The sequence below is a fragment of the Cupressus sempervirens genome, chromosome 9 (genome assembly GCF_028749045.1).
Source record: "Cupressus sempervirens isolate cs-2001-9-10 chromosome 9, ASM2874904v1, whole genome shotgun sequence".
Classification (NCBI taxonomy): Eukaryota; Viridiplantae; Streptophyta; class Pinopsida; order Cupressales; family Cupressaceae; genus Cupressus; species Cupressus sempervirens.
Window position 1 is genome coordinate 56,192,569 of NC_143126.1, and position 18,050 is coordinate 56,210,618.

The 18,050-nt window shown below is 37.5% G+C and overlaps 2 protein-coding genes across 4 annotated transcripts in view; one reads left to right on the forward strand and one right to left on the reverse strand.

Annotated features, from left to right (window-relative positions):
- The window catches only part of LOC149537615 (GATA transcription factor 28-like), a 107,665-nt gene that overhangs the window by 5,532 nt on the left and 84,083 nt on the right, over nt 1-18,050 (reverse strand). The gene's annotated exons all lie outside the window — the stretch shown is intronic.
- On the forward strand, nt 16,782-17,533 carry LOC149537616 (uncharacterized). The gene is made up of 2 exons (XM_089798988.1): nt 16,782-17,121; nt 17,237-17,533. The coding sequence occupies exons 1-2, from the start codon at nt 16,908-16,910 to the stop codon at nt 17,407-17,409; spliced, it is 387 nt and encodes a 128-aa protein (XP_089655114.1). The 5' UTR covers nt 16,782-16,907; the 3' UTR covers nt 17,410-17,533.

The window sequence follows — 18,050 nt, forward strand, 5'->3', positions numbered from 1 at the left end:
CGCTTCAGTGGGATAACGACAAAGTCCAACAGGAACAGTTGTGTTCCAATCGTCACTGGTTGCGCTGAGAGTACTCCCAATGGCTTGATTCCATGTTGATTGGCCGTTAGCAGCTGGAATGTAGGCGGCCATAATGTCCGCTGTCCCAACTTTTTCCAAGTGTCTTCAAGCAACACAGTGACACCGGACCCTCCGTCCACAATTGTTTCCGTCAATACAGTCCCGAGAATTCCCATTTCGACGACTGCAGGATGGCGTCTGGATGAGAGGGCTAACAACATCAGATCTTTTGCACTTGCGCCACTTTCCTTCTCCTTTTTGTCCACTGTACTTGCTCCACTTTCTTGCTTCCTTCCATGTTCTCCTGGTAGTTGAGCAGCGGGAACGATGTTTGTGAGTGTCGATCGGAGCTGAGGCATAGTGAGCAATAGATCACTTATCCTGACAGGTATCTCGGCTTGCAAAATTTGCCGTACAATGTTCTGTTCTGCGTAGTTCCGTACGGAAGTACTCAGCGTGTCCTTCAGGTTTGTCATTTCTGCCTGTGTTGTTTTATGGATCTCTACCCGTGCTTCCTCCAGTCTCTTCTTTTCTTCCGCCGGGTCGGGGTACACTTTCGCTTGCTTCCGTGTGATGGCCAAAACCTCTTCTTCGTCCGTCTTGACGGTGATCAAGTTTACTCCCAACTTCGGACACCTGGCATCTTCATGATCACCAAGTCCACACCATCTACATAACAACTTCGGTGTGTTCACCGTTGTACACTCTCAAGCGAAGTGACCCCATAGATTGCATGCGCGGCATTGAACAATCGGTCGACCATTCGCATCATACTGAATTCGACTCCTTCCACCTGTATTGTTGTTGTTGCCACCATTGTTGTTATTGTTGTTGTTGTTTGGACCGCGCCAATTGTTTCTGTATCCACCTGATGTGGCACCTTCCGTACTGGTGTTCCCGTTCCCTCCTGACGGGGATGCCTCCTGTGACAGGAACACTTGCTGCGGTGTCCTTGTTTTTAAATTAAAAGGGCATTCCTTTACCAAGTGTCCGAGGATTTGGCAGATTTCACAAAATTGATCTTTCGGGTAGGATCCCTTCATATGGCCTTCTTTCTTACACTCCGTGCACCATAGGTCATTACCCTTAGTCTCCTTGTTCATGTTTTTGAATTCCTTCATCATCTGCATCATGTCCTTCTAGAGGGCCCGTACCTTCTTATTGCTTTTTTCGTCATCGCTGCTATCTGCTCCTGAAGATGCATCGTCTTTTGAATCAAACGAGCTATTTTTCTTCTTCTTTGTCTTCTGGTCACTTTCAAGGTTCATTGCCCAATTGTACGCTTCATTGTATGTTGATGGTGGCACGATCTTCATCTTTTTCCGCAACTTCGGGTGAAGGCCTTCAATGAACCATCTTTTCTGGAGCCCATTTGCCGGCTTATTCTCCATTTTACTGATTAAGTCCTTCAATCTCCTAGCAAAGACCCGTACTGTTTCATTTTTCTTTTGCTTGGTATTGAATATCTCGGCTACAATTTCATTATCATCACGCAAAAGTTGAAATTTTGCGATGAACTCCTTAATGTTATCCCAACTATTTAATTTCTATGGATCGACATCAGTAAACCAATCAATGGCAACACCCCGTAGGGTAGCAGGAAATTGTCAGATCCATTCGTTTGTATCTGTTATGCCATTTGCCCTCTAGATCGTTTCACATGTTTTACAATGTCGAATGGGATCAGCTGCTTCATCACCATCAAATTTAGGCAATTTTTCCTTCGGACCTGCCATTATCACTATATGTCGAGGGTTTTGTTGTGTACCTACGTTGTTTTGCACTCCCGCGCTGTTTTGAGCACCTGCGCTGTTTTGAGCTCCCGCGCTGTTTTGAACACCCGCGTTGTTCTACACACCTGCACTGTTCTGGACACCTGCGCTGTTCTGCACACCCGCGTTGTTTTCTACTTCCGCGTTGTTTTCAACACCCGCGCTGTTTGGTGAAGAAGAGGGTTCGTCAACCGAAGCTGTTTGTTCCGAAAGTATATCTCGGACGAAGAGGTTACTCCACGCTTGTGCTCCGTCAACACTCCGAATCGTGCGAGTCGATCTCCTTCCGTCAGGATTCTCTTCCCGTGGCGTATGCAGGTTCAGAAACTCCTCCCTCGCTTCTTCCACCAACTCAAGCCGTTGTCGAGTCTCCTTCAACAATCCTTCCGCGCTCTTGTTTCCGTCGGCAATTTTTTGAAATCTCCTTCAACGCTCTGTCTGCTGAGCCAGAATTAAATTTTCCTGTGCAACACGTATGTCATCTTTTTCTTTCAGCTTATTCTTATCTTTGTTCAACTGATTCGGCATTTAATTCATATCCGCCTGCCTGCGTACCAAGTCCATCGGGCAACGGCAACGGCGCCAAATGTTTACCGCATAGATTAATTAAGAAACGCACACAAACAATGAATACGAACAGCAAACAGCAGAACTCTTCTTATTATTATTCGCATATGCCAAAACATTACATTATGCTTGAATCATATCATCTCCTCCATACAATGCTTCCCAAAGGGGTTATAAATACTTTCCGAAGAACTTTCCCGAAGGAGTCCGTCGGCCACATACAACATGTCGCTACATAACAAAAAACCTTTCCGAAGGGACCCGTCGGCTGATACACAATTTCTATCGACGACAGTTGGTTTTTCGTAAGGTGCTCAATGGGAGTGCCAAAGGAGCAAAGATAGCTTACACAAAGGAGATAATCATCTTTGGTAAGCATTTTACCCTATTCTTGAGTCTTATTAAGAAATATTTTGAGTTTTTGATGAATGTTTTCAAACTTTTCTTCTTCTTTTTTCAAGGAAAAAAGAAACAAATTTTACTATTTGTTATAATGCTTTTTAACCTTTGTTTTAAACTTTCATTATTTAGTACATATTGTATGCTAGCATTTACTTAAATATTTGATTTAAAGTGTATGATTTCTTCTGACATAAAAATCAAACTGCCAGAACAGCCATTAATTCAAGATTATTGATGAACAAAAAGATAAAAAATCAATAATCTCCTTAATTGAAGTATACTATAATGCCAAAACAACTTCCCCAAGAGACAATTCTTTTATGGTTAGTGGTCAATCATCATTTAGAGAAATGTTACCATTTAGATAGATCGATAGATATGGTTATATATGTCATTGTTAATTTATTATCTAATGATGATTAACCACAGAGACATGTCTCTTCATCCTCCCATATTTGGTTGAGTGAGAAATTACTTTTTGTTAAGGTTGTAACTTCAGTTGAATTGAATTGACCTAGAGACAATTCTTTTATGGTTAGTGGTCAGTCATCATTTAGACAAATGCTACTATGTGTGTGTGTGTGTGTGTGTGTGTGTTATTGTTAATATATTATCTAATGATGATTAAGCACATAGAAATGTCTCTTCATCCTCTCGTATTTATAGGTCATTCAATTCTGCATTTGGAACACACCAATATGACAACAGTGTTATTATATTTGCAGAAAACAATCTAAGTTACTCAACTTGGTATCAGAGCCAAATCTGCAATTGTAAGGTGTGTTTTTGAGATTATTAGCGACTTGACATAGAAGACCCTTCAAGTGGTGGGTGTGAATTAAGGGAACCTGCATTCTGCCAGGATAAGGCCACAGGATTGATTATTGCCAATAATATGTGAACGGATGGTCAAACAAATGGAGCACAGAATAGAGAGCCCGAGAATAGCTTATCACCAAGGATATTGTTGCCCCAATTTCCAACACAAGAGTTGAGCCACAATCGGTCACGTCTTCACACAAATCTGTTGCATACTCATCGTGGCATTGTTTACAGTGTTCATTCAAGCACACGTGGAAGAAGGCCCCACGGTTATCAGTCTGACCTCAGGGCAATATCCCTCAGTTGATATCCTGCAAGCCCAAGGAAGGATTTAGTGGCTTCATTTGTTTGGCTCTATTTTAGAGCAGCTGCATGAGCAATCCGCCTTCTTTCTACGCATGTTGGTAGCAGAATTCTCTTCAAGCACCATTACATAACGCAAGAGACTCCCTTTCATTGGCTGGGACCAGATTGATATCGACATTCAGCAGATCTCAAACACATTACACATATTTGTAGTTTTTAATCACACCACCACGGCATGCCACCAATCCAAGCACAGTCTAGATCTATCACAGGAGTCAGTCAGTCTTCTGGAATATCACCTATACATCATATAGTGTCCATTACTCAGAAAGAACAATGGAGAGAAGAAACCATGGATTAGTATGGTAACATGGACAAAATATCGTCTAAGACTTCAGCTCGTCGACTTCTCATCACAACAAGTCATATGGAATTAACCATAGAAGAATCTGCAACAACAGGGAGGGCATATTCAGCATCAAATCTGACCATCGTTAGGAGAGAAAGGGAATTACCACAGAGAATTCTAGTGAGTTGTGCAATAATAGTACGAGTGGGATACGAATATAACAAGGAAGCAACCAATACAACTCCCCTATATTAAGTTTGTTGGAGGAAGAATAGTGTGAACACAATATTGATAGAAAACAGAGGTCATATCACTAGCCTTATTTAATGGGATTGTTAACGCAACACTGACAAGTATATTTAGCGATACCTATGTCCAAATGAAGTGGTATTTTCTTGTACAAGTGGCCTGAACTGAATGAATTATGAGCGATCACAATATTATGCTAAGTCTCAGCTTGAATTGACCTAGCATATAGATAGCTCCCATTATGTGCAACTCTCGGAAGGCGTTATCTATGGGTAACTGTCAAAACAAAGTTATTTGTACTTGTTCTAAGTGGTATAATGGAACCCCACAATATAATTTGACTTGTTCAAAGGAAATAAATATATCTTATATCACTTGCAATATTTCTATAATAATTCTGTAGATATAAGATGCCAGATTTGCAAATTTGAGCAAACAGAACAAACAAGGGAAAATACTAATCCGGTCAGGTGTGAACCAAGAGACTTGATTCTGAACTAGAATTGCAAACAACAAATAATGAAATATGGTGATGCAAGGTGCGCTTTAATCATACCATCCCAGCACACATATGACATCCCTTTAGGAATATGGAATAAAGATCTGATATCTGTTCAAGAGTTGGACTACATAGAAGTACATATATAGCTGAAGATCAGCCTTAAGAGACAAGTATATTATACGCTATGAAGTTGAATCAAGAGAAGAGTCCTAGAGTAAATTACATATGTTCATAAGAAGGGATCATTACATTGTAAATGGGAAAGAAATGTCCTTAGAACCCGTTGTATTGGTCAAGCTATCATGCTTGCACACGTCTTGGCAAAGAAATGAGACAAACAAATCACCCAAACACTCTTATTGTTGGTTTGCAAAGAACATTTCACACACGACAAAATGGATAGGAGGTATGTGGAAATTAATGGACAGTCTAATTGAATGATTAAGCCCATACCTGGTTACGAGGAGAAATAGTATTGTGATGTGGGAAGGAGAATTGGAATATTTTCTACTATAAATGAAAAAAAAGGTAATGATGAAGAAGAATATATGTCATCAAAGAGAAAGCATCAATAATTCATTTAATGAGTAGCCACATAAGATGCAAAGGTGGCAACATATTATTAGCCTTGATTCATAAGGAACAAATTTTCTTATTGCAAGGCTATTATTAATAAAAAAGTAATATTAATATCCTCAAGAGGTGAGATGAGATACATGCCTTAAGAGGCATTGATTTTCTCTAGCCACGTCATCATATGCAAGGAGGAGCCAGTATTGATGACATCTATATTGTGCATCAGTTTAAGGATAGGCATACAATTAAATTATTGAACACGCTTTGAAACTCTGAAGAAATTTCTTAAAAGATGACCTAAAGTTTTAGAAACATTGAGGCATGAAAGAATCAAGAATCACTTCCCTTGTTTCATTATAGTATTCATTTTCGGAACAACTAAATAAGAGTTTATGATCATTATCAAGGATGTAAGGATCAAGGATAAGAAGCCTACATCAACGTCAACCAAAGCTCCAATATCATAAATTTGTTATATGATGGATAACATAGACAAACTATCCAAATTGTACAGTTATGGTTGCCAAAGCATTTGAACCACCTATGGTTATCCTCTTGATGAACAAAGCTCTGAGTATAAGTAATAGATTCATTCCTGTTTAAGAAGATTAATACTTAGAAAGAACAAAGAAGAAGTTATAGAGGTTGATATCATTTATGGATGATTGTCTCTCATTATACTTGATATTAATTGAAAACTCTTAAAAATGAAGTATGTGGGAATTTACATTTGGCGGGGGGGGGAGCGAGGGGGGTGTGAATAATTACCCAATGTTTCATTCCCATTGGAGGCATTTTTCTAATTTCATGCATATGGACCTTCATTAGAGCAACTTGCATTAAGGATGTTGATGTGCAGATAAGTACCCTTATCTTTGAGTGTTACATTTATCTACTCATATTTTAGTCTCTCATATTTGTAATTCTATACATACTAGAAGAGTTATTTGCCTTGACCTTTTCCTTTATGTTTAAAGATGTTTTTGCAAAAAAAGAAGGTTGGTACACATGCCACCAAAATTTTGCAAACTCAATCTTATGACAGTACCTCCAAAGAAGCTAATGGTCGAGATGGATAAAGTAAAGCTCTTGAAGAAAATATCCTTGATGATTGAGATTAAGAGTATCCTTCTATATTAAGAGGGAGTCCGACATTTTTAGTTTTCAAAGGCAACGTAGAGCTCAAAAGATTGATACTCAAGATACATGTGTCTAACGTTGATGGGCCTACCACTATGTACATCATCAAAAAATAATGATTTATCACCAAAAAGTCAGAAGATTGATATCAGATTCAGAGGAAGTCCAACAGGCATCCTTGGGTGAAAAGAACTTCTGAGGAAGTAACTAGAGGACCTGATTTCCCAGGATCTTTTGTTCAAAGGGAGAATTAAAGGTGTAATTCCTTGTTAATGAGTTCTCTACAAAAGAAAAGGTTGAAGTTCAGTTCCTCGAAAGAGAGAAGTTTGAGGTGAAAACCCTTGTTCCACCCTCTAGGAGCAGTTATGGTAGTCCACTCCCTAAGTTGGTTCATAGTGGATATCATGTGAGTTACTACATGATGTTGTTGTGATTTATGTCATGAAAGGTGACAATCTTTCATTTGATATATGCGTGAGGTTGCTATTGTAATGTGACGATCTTAACAATAGCTTGACCATGTTATCATGATAGACTTCATTAAGTTGTTGTCCTGGAATTTGTTGGTAATCATGATAACAAAATGTATCATGATCAACGACCTCTTGTATTTATATTAAAATATGAACCATGAAGAGACATTTCCCTAAATAACAATTATTATTTAACTATATAATGTCCTTAAATAACAATTATCATTTAACTATATAATATCTCACATAATAATTGATTATTTTATTTATATATATATATATATATATATATATATATATATATATATATATATATATATATATATATATATATATATATATATATATATCACACACAAACACGTGTATATATATATATATATATATATATATATATATATATATATATATATATATATATATATATATCTTATAGTTTATCCAACGAAAGCTACCCAAACATCATCATTCCCTCTTAGCTATAGAAAGGATAAACACATGATAATATTACACCATTGGTAATGTTAGGAATGGCAAATCTTAAGGATATCTTTCATTAGAAGATATCCAGCATTTTGATATCACATGAGTATTGGCCTCCAGAATATCAACATATGATATTTACCGAATACTCTTAAGTGACATTTTGATATCACATTTGATCTTATAAGTATTGGCCTCCAAAATATCAACATATGATATTCACCAAATACTCAGAGTAATCATCTACTGAACATCAACATATGATATTCACCAATTACTCAATAAGGTAATGGCCTGCGGAATATCAACACATGATATTCACCAAATACCTAGTATATATCTATACAAACAACTCATAGACCGTCAAGTGAATGACATCTAACACTTAGTTGTTAATTTTCAAGATATAATACGTCATGATTTGTTTCAACATTTACATAAAATGTATATCATGACTTAAGTTATTATAAGATCGTAACCTTCCAATAACTTCTACATATACAAGTGATGATCATTTGGAAGTTGTCACTTCCTCATGATGTACACAGGGGGTAGGCCCATTAAATCATGCAGTCAAACGCATGATACCAAAAGTTCACATGAAGTCAAAACTCCCTCTGATTTTGATAACAATCAAGATCTTCAAAGATCAACTGAAACATGTCCTCTATTCCTTCCTTCAGACAAATGTGTCAGACTCCCTATGAACGTCAATCTTTTGAGCTCCTTATTCAATGTTGCTCCTAATGACGTGTCAAACTCCCTCTAAATCTGAAATCAATTTCCCTTTTCTAAAGATTATTGAAAAAAAAGATCAAGGAACATAACGCTTATAGTACATATAGAAATACAGAAAAGAGAGATTTACTATATTATAAATTCAATACTTGGAAATTTTACTCAAAAATACTTATCTCATGTAGGCAAAAGATAATGCCCTCCACATGACTTCCTTATTCATTACTATTTTGATTTCTTATTTCATTTTATTCAATAACAAATTATGTTAATTTATTATATCAATCATTTCTATATGTGAACATAATGTCATTCTTATTGAATTATTGTAAATTAATATATAAAAATAATAACATTTAAATGAACAACAATAACAGCATTTAGATGAGTGAGAATAATAAAATATACCTACACACTCTACCGTGATGGGGCCCGTGTCTTGCCCGATACCCGTGCATTATTGCTTTCCTTGTTCCATGTTATTTAACAAATCAATATTCGTGTACTTTGGGCCCTACATCAAGTACAATTTACTACGGTTGATGCATGTATGTATCTCCTTTTAATAATATATGTCAACTTATACTTTCCTCACTGGGTCGACCTGAATGTCTGCTCACATCGTGGAATACACCCCATATGTCTTGTGTTACATTTCATAGCACTTAGTAGCATTATCTGTTTTTCCAGATAATCCAGCAGTCCAAACCCACAGAGCCATACAAAGAATTTTCCCACAACCTTGATGATACTGCAGCATTCGAATGATCCAACAGTTAAGATTCTTTTTGTTTACATATTCTCTAACTTCTGTCATTTCCACACAAAAGTGTGATTAAAATACTCTGTGGATAAACACATTGAAGAAGTATTCAGTCTGATTATGTCATGTTACACCTTGCACCACTGCGATTGTATAACTAAAAAACACACAGTAAGAATTAAACTAAAGGCTATTTTATTTAAGTTTTGATATAAAGTGGGAATTTTTATGTGAACAAGAACAGTCCCTAGTTTTAAACCATACGAAGAGGAATCCCTCAAGGTGGGCTTATTATGACTCTGAGGACAGCTGTCTCTTTGGCTAGTTTGTGCAGTCTCTTTTCAAACAACACATCCAACTATCGCTGCACAACCTTATAAAATATATTTGGTTTCTTCTCCACCACTTTCTTTATTCAGCTATTACTGAAATAAATCTTTTTATTGGATGTCTTTAAACACTTTCCAGGATCACTGCAATTGTACTAAGCACTGTCAGATTGGTATGTGTTTTCCAAAGGTAGCAACCTCTTGTATTTATATTAAAATATGAGCCAAGAAGAGGTAGGGACATGTCTGTTCATTATAATGTAATTAATATAATAAAAATTATTATTTAACTATATAATATCTCACATAATAATTGATTATTTTATATATATATATATGCACTTTAGTCTCATAGTTTATCCAACTGAAGCTACCGAACATCAACAATGTCATGTATTTCTATTTTTTCTCCACGAAAAAATCATGTCTAAATTTATTGATCTTTTTCCCAAAAAATCATGTTGGTCTTTATCTGAATTTTTCCCAAAAAATTCATGTCCAAGTTTTTCTGATTTTTCCTAAAAAGTCCTGGAAGATTTTTTTATAATTTTCCTAAATATCATTGTCGTCAGCTTTACCGTTTTTTCACTAACAAAGGGGTTGTCAATTTTTCCGCAAAATCATGGGTGATCTCAGAATCACATCAAGCATTTGACAATTTTTTCCACAAAAATCTTGGTTTTTCGAAATTGTTTTGGGTCACAATTAGAGTTCCTAAGTCTTACCATGTTTATCTACAAAAGCTTTTGACAATTTTTTAAACAAAATCATGGCTTTTGTTCTTGAAACAGTGGAAGGTTTGATGATTTTCCCTTCGAATTTGTGGTTTCAATTTGAGAAATTGGTATTGGTGTTGTTGATGTGAGTTTTGTTCCACTACAACATGCACAATCAAACACTTGGCATTTTGAGATGAAACACTAGATCTCCAACATTTTGAGATGAAACACCAAATCTCCAACTCTCTCTTGAATAAGGATGATCATATGCTAAACAATGTCTCTGGATCATGTGATCAAATGAGACAGCCTCGTGGCTCCTTAAATGTGGATTTTCACTCAATTTTATTATTATGATTTGATATGTTGGTTATCACAAAGGGCTTATAGTATCTACCTCAACTTCTTCCAACAAAAAACTACTAAGGGATGAAGGGTTCAAAGAACTATTCTACTCCTAGAATGTAGGAGCTTGTGAATGTCTTTGTGACTCTACTAGACTTAGTTTAGCCATCGACATAAGGTAGATGTAATTTGTCCAAACTATTACCATTCCATTAACACCATCCATTGATGCATATCAATGTGCAACAATAATTAAAGTAAAGCTAATTAAACATTCATTTGACTATGCAAGGCTAACTTGCAATCAGCAAGCAGCTAATGGTATGGATTAGGCGAGTTCCATGAAGATTGATTTGTTACAAATGTAAATGGCGGAAAATTTGAATGAATTAATCAGAGATCAAACTGATCTATATATACAAAGAGGAGAGTCGAATAGAATAGAAACATTCTATTCTAGACTATACTAAATATTAGAAACATTCTAATATTTACAGAGATATAATAAGATACAATAGTGAGCATTAAAAGGAAACATGAAGGTTATTTTAATACCCCCCCTTAATGCTCAATCTATTTACTACACCAATAGATCCCCTGAATTTAACAAACTTGTCAGGACCAAGGGGTTTAGTGAAAATATCTGCTGATTGCTCTGAGGTAGGAACATAGCGTAATTGAATAGATCCATCTTCTACTAATTGTCGGATGTAATGGCAACGAAGCTCGATGTGCTTGGTTCGTTCATGAAACACTGGGTTCTTGGCAAGTTTGAGTACGCCCTGATTGTCTGAAAACAAAGAAGTCGGACCTACTTGAGGAATATGCATATCTGCAAGCATCTGCCGGAGCCAAACTGCTTCACAAGCTACCTTGACAGCTCCTCTATATTCTGCTTCTGTAGAGGAGAGTGCATGTGCCTGTTGCTTCTTACTGGTCCAAGTAACTGTTGCAGATCCGATACTAAACACATAGCCAGAAGTAGATTTCCTATCATCAACTGAGCCGGCCCAATCGAAATCAGTGAATCCACTGAGCTGAGGAGTAGTACTCCTTGTGTAAAGAAGACCATAATCTGAAGTACCATGTACATAGCGTAACACACGTTTCGCTGCAATCCAATGATCAGTCTTAGGGTTTGTCATGAACCGTGAGATGTAGCTGACTGCAAAACTGAGATCAGGTCTAGTAGTAGTAAGGTAGATGAGACTACCTACTAGCTGCCTGAAGAGTGTTTCATCTACAGGAGGAGAAACAGATTCTGCAGACAATTTCAAACCAGTCTCCATAGGAGTGGAGGCAGATTTGCAATCCTGCATTCGAAACCTATCAAGCAAACTTCTGGCATACTTGGACTGAGACAAAAAAATGCTGTTGTCAGTCTGCCAAACCTCAATACTTAAACAATAATGAAGCAATCCGAGATCTATCATATCAAAAGTTCTGCATAGATCCTGTTTGATTTCTGAAATCAAATGTTATGAATTTCCAGTAATGATCAAATCATCCACATAGACAACAAGAAAAAGAATATCATTACCAGAATGTTTAATATACAGATTACGGTCTGACGGACTACGCTGAAATCCTTGAGTAACCAAGAAATGATCAATTTTTATGTACCAAGCCCTAGGGGCTTGTTTAAGACCATAGAGGGCCTTCTGGAGTCTACATACTTTGTGTTTTGAACCGGCAACCTTAAAACCTGGGGGCTGCATCATGTAGACTTCTTCCTGTAATTCACCATTGAGAAAGGCGCTCTTCACATCCATCTGATGAACTTTCCAACCATACTGAGCTGCAATTGCAAGAAGAATGCGAATAGTGCTCATTTTGGCTGTCGGTGCAAATCTCTCCTCATAATCAATGCCTTCGCGCTGGGTGAATCCTCGAGCAACAAGTCTAGCTTTGTATTTGTCCAAGGTACCATCTGCATGGTACTTGACCTTATAGACCCATTTACAGCTAATGGGTTTCTTCCCAGGAGGGAGATCTGAAAGAACCCAAGTGTGGTTCTTTTGAAGACCCTGAAGCTCAGAATCCATTGCTTGTTCCCATTCTGGAATTCCTTTGGCCTCTGCATATATCTGGGGCTCAGGGATACTGTGGATGTTGGCCATAAGAGCTATATTAACTGTGTTGTGCTGAAGGCTCTTATTTCTGGAGGTTCTACCCTCAATGAGTTCATCAGGACGAAGATCACTAAGCGTTTGAGCCCACCATTTTGGCCGAAGATTCGAGGAGCTAATATCAGATGCTGTCGGAATAGCTAGAGGAGAAGCAGGAGCAGGAGTTGTATTATCTGGAAGAGACTGAGGTGGTGTATTAGTAGCATCAGATGACTCATATAAAATAGAAGAACCTAAGTCAGAGATTGCTGAAGACTGAATCTCGGAATGTGGTGGGGAGTCAGAGAGCGGAAATGGTCCAAATTCCTCATCAAACACAACATCACGACTGAAGATTAAACGATCAGTATTTACATCAATCAGTCTGTAGGCCTTATGTGTGTGACTGTTCCTGTAAACATAAGTTTCTGGCTTTTGGAATCCAACTTAGTGCGTTTGGCATCAGAAATCCATACATATGCCAGAGAGCCAAAAAATTTCAAATGGTTGATCCTAGGTTTGTGACCAGACCAGGCTTCCTCAGGAGTCTTATGATTAACTGCAAGTATGGGTGACCGGTTAAGAAGGTAGACAGCTGTGGATACTGCTTCTGCCCAATATTTTCTGGGAACATTTCTATGTTCTAGCATAGCCCTAGCCATTTCTGTCATGGTACGGTTTCGACGCTCTACAACACCATTTTGCTGAGGGGTGTGAGGTGTGGTGAAACGACGTCTAATGCCATGAGTAGTACAGAAGGCAAAGAAAGCAGAAGAACAGAATTCCCCCCCATTATCAGTCCTAAGAGTACGGATCGAGGAACCAGACTCTTTTTCTACTAGAGCTTTAAACTGCTGGAATACAAGAAAGGCATCTGATTTTTGCTTAAGAAAATATACCCACATTTTGCGACTGAAATCATCCACAAAGAGTAAAAAATACCTGTTCCCAGTAATAGGAGGAGTATTCATAGGACCACATACATCAGCATGGACTAGCTGGAGTACTTTGTATGCCCGCCATGTTTCACCATTCTTAAATGGTGTCCTATGTTGCTTCCCTGCTTGGCAAGCTCCGCAAACGCGATGGTTCTGGGTCTGAATATTAGGTAGGCCATGGACTAAATTATCTCGAGCAAGTTGTGCTAGGTATTGAATGTTCAGATGACCGTATCGCTGATGCCAGAGACTGCTGAGAGCGGATGATTCGGCGATGAAGGCATGCTTAAGGGAATCGCCTGAATCTACAAGCCTATAAATACCATGATCCTCAAGACCGGAAGCAAGGGTAGTGCGAGAAGCACGATCAATAATCGAACACTTATTTCCACTGAAAACAACATCCAACTGAGGGGAGTGCTTTATAATCTGACTAACAGACAGAAGATTATGTTTCATGCCAGGAACATAACATACATTGAGAAACATGAGTTTTCTTCCTCCAGTCTGAATCTGAACATTGCCCTTGCCGACAATATTGTATTCTTCACCGCCTCCAAAGATTACTGAGTCAGAATAGGGAGTGAATTCAACAAACCAATCACGCCTATGAGTGAAATGTCGGGAGGCACCAAAATCGATGTACCAGGCAGAAGATTTCACATGATTTGCAGGTATGCTGGCCATAAAGGCATGGTAGATAGATTCTTTCTGCTCTGAGTGTTGGGTAGCATTGGCGTACTGTTTAATTGAGTCTGACTTCTGATGCTGCTGATACAGATGCTTATAATATGTGAATATTTCAAATGGCACAAACTTCGAGGTGAGAAAATGAAAGACCCAGAAAAATTGGAGTACCCAAAAAAGAGCTTGAAAAACCCAAAAATAAAGTGTTGTCGAAATTCGGATCCGCTGGCTCGAAAATTGAGGCACAAAAAACGAGGCACCCACAAAAATCTGATGAAGACCCATTTGAGATTTCAAAAAACCCACCAAGAATATGTGATCAAAAAAATTTTGGAGGTCAAAACACTAGGGTTTCGAGCAAAAACCTAGTCGGCAGCTTCGAAGGTCAGATTTGCAAGAAAAATGGCAGATATAGGCAGATTTTGGAACAAGCGGATTTGAGATAGACGGATCCAGGCAGATAAGGGCGGATTGAACACGTTTTCACTCACACAAAATGCCGAGTTGCAAAAAAACGGCAAGTTGCAGAAAAACAAAGGTAGAAACCCGCGATTTGTCGAAGATCAGACGTGAGCCAAAGAAACTTGCGATTTAAAAAACGTGAACTCGGGATTTGCAGAATGAATTTCAGATTTCTCAGAACAGAAACCCTAGACGGGTTGTAGAGAAAATGGCAGAAATAATTTCAAAATTTAGAGCAGATAATTTCGAAAGAAATTATAAACTATTCAAAACCATTTGAAGCAATAGCTCTGATACCATGTTACAAATGTAAATGGCAGAAAATTTGAATGAATTAATCAGAGATCAAACTGATCTATATATACAAAGAGGAGAGTCGAATAAAATAGAAACATTCTATTCTAGACTATACTAAATATTAGAAACATTCTAATATTTACAGAGATATAATAAGATACAATAGTGAGCATTAAAAGGAAACATGAAGGTTATTTTAATATGATTCACAACTACTTCCATTCAACCAAACTACTTCTACTCAACATGAAATGAAATCCTAAGATAAGTGAAGACAAACAATGAATTAAGAACAATTGAGCAGTATCATAGCAACAATTTCAACAAATCTTGTTTACAAAAATGAGATAAAACTTTTGCCAGTTTAAACCATAGTTCCAAAAATCGCCATGAAATCGCGATAAGATTCATGGCTCCCAATTTTTTTGGAATCGGAAATCACTGGTGGCAATTTTTTCCTGTGAATCGCCTGAATCGCCAAAATCGGCGATTCATGGCAAAAATCGCCAAAATCGCCATCGTGAATCTCCAGAAATCGGCTGCGGCAGCAAGGATAGAAAGTTCAATTTAAAAAAAAAACACATGTTTTATTTGCTTTCTAAGTTGACTTTCCTCTTTGTTATAACCCTAAAGAGCCTTCTATTTGCTTAGTATGAGTAGAAGAGAGGAAGAGTGAGAGAGAAGAAGAAGAGAAAAGAGAATCCATAGGTTTCCAACCGGCAAGAAGGAAGAGCACCAAAGAGATCAGAAGTCCATCTGGGGAGGCCATAAATTGCATTGCGAGCATTAAGGAGTCAATATCAACACTCCTCAACTCATTTGCAAGAGGTAAGTGTTGGTTTTTTTTTGGCATGTTAGTGTAGTATGCATTTTTTGTTAAATTTTTTTAGTGTTCATTTGCAAATCTTGAATGTTTTTTATTTTTACTAAATTGCAAACTAGGGTTTGTTGTTTTTTAGTTTTTGTTTATTAGTTGCAAACTTTGATTTTTTACATGAAATTTTTTATTGCAGCAGCCCTTTGCTTTCATTTTCCAATTTCCACAATGGGTAAAAAAGAGGAATGCTGGAAATATAATGAAGAGTTTCCTGGGAGAACCAAATATCAAACAAAATGTATCTTTTGCAAAGAAAAAATAAATTCGGGAGGTATCTATATATTGAAATACCACATTGCTAGCATACCTAGCCATGATGTCACAGTTTGCACTCATCAAACCGCTGAGGCAAAACGTACTTGTTTAGTGGCATTAGAAAAAATTGAACAAGACAAGTTGACTAAGAAAATGCAACTTGAAGGGTTAAGAGGTATTGGCTCCTGTGCTCCCACATCCGCAACCGCATCTACATCTGCATCTGCATCAGCTTCCGCATCCGTAGGTTGTGTTGGAGAGGGTTCTTCTAGGCCTCCTTTTCATCCTAGTGCTAGTGCTCATGTGAGTGTTAGTGGTAGTCGGTCTCATACTGAGACAGAGTCCAACACCAACCTATTGCGGCCTAGAGTGCGGAAAAACAGAATGGATAGTTACTTTGTGCCCCGCACTACTCCTGGCTCCCAACCCACGCTTGAGGGCATGGGTTTGAACAAGGAGATTCATGATGCTGCCAGAAAAGAGATTTGCAAATTCTGGTACTTTTGCAACATTTCATTTATTGCAGCCAGGTAATTGATTCTTTTTTCTTTGTTATCTTCAAAGTTAAAGTTAAAAGTAAAAGTAAAACTTTAATTATATCTACTTGTTTTATGATTTTAGTTTTTGACATCTAAATTTCTAATCAATATCATTATCTATTTGTGACAGGACTCCTTATTGGCAGAACATGATAGATGCAGTTACCATTTGTGGTCCGGGGTTTAAAGCCCCAACTGAGGCTAAGTTGAGTGGATACCTCCTGGAGGAAATGGTTGAGGATATGAAGCATGAGCTTGAGGACAACCGAAAGGAGTGGATCGAAAAGGGTTGCACCATCATGACTGATGGTTGGACAAATAGGAGGGGAAGAACACTCCTCAATTTTCTTGTATCCTGTGGAGGTGATTGATCATTCTACTTTCCTACATACATAATTTTGAATCGTGATTGACTATTTCAAATTTTGATTTGTTGATTGCTAATAGTAATTATAATTCGTTGTTTTGTTACTTGTAGGATATACCATGTTCCTCAAATCCATTGATGCTTCTGCTCATGTAAAAAACGCCACATACTTATGTGAGGTTATTGAGGAAGTTATAGCAAAGGTGGGGGAACAACATGTGGTGCAAGTGGTGACGGATAATGCAGCAAGTTATGTTGCTACAGGTAAACTTTTAACTTTTTAAGTGTTGAAAATAAATTTATTTGAACTTTGAACTTTTTCTAATTCTAACTTAGAATTTCTAAGTTTCCTAAGTTCTAACATGTTTGAAATTTGAATTTCTAATTATCTTAAAATTGTTGTAGGCAAACTTTTGATGGAGAGGCACCCCACCATATTTTGGTCCCCTTGTGCAGCACACTGCCTTGACCTCATGTTGAAGGAAATTGGCAAACTTGAGTGGGTCAAGTCATGTATGGAAAGGGCAAAAAACATATGCAAGTTTATTTATAATCATTCATTTGTCCTTAGCACAATGAAGAAGTACACAGGAGACAAAGAGTTAGCTCGTCCAGGGATCACAAGGTTTGCCTCGAATTTCATCACCTTGCAATCCTTGTTGACATCAAGGGATGATTTGAAGAGCATGTTTGTTGGGCGGGAGTGGATTTCATCTTCCTATGCTACAACCACTGCAGGGATAGATGTGGTGGATTGCATATTTGATGATGATGGTTTTTGGAAACCTGCTAGAGAAATCCTTAAGGTAATTTTATTGCAATTTAACATTTAATATTTTACAGTTTACTATGCTAATTGTTTAATGATTTAGTTTTAACTTAAGTTATATTATTGAATTATTCTATGTTTAAGTTTTGACTCAAA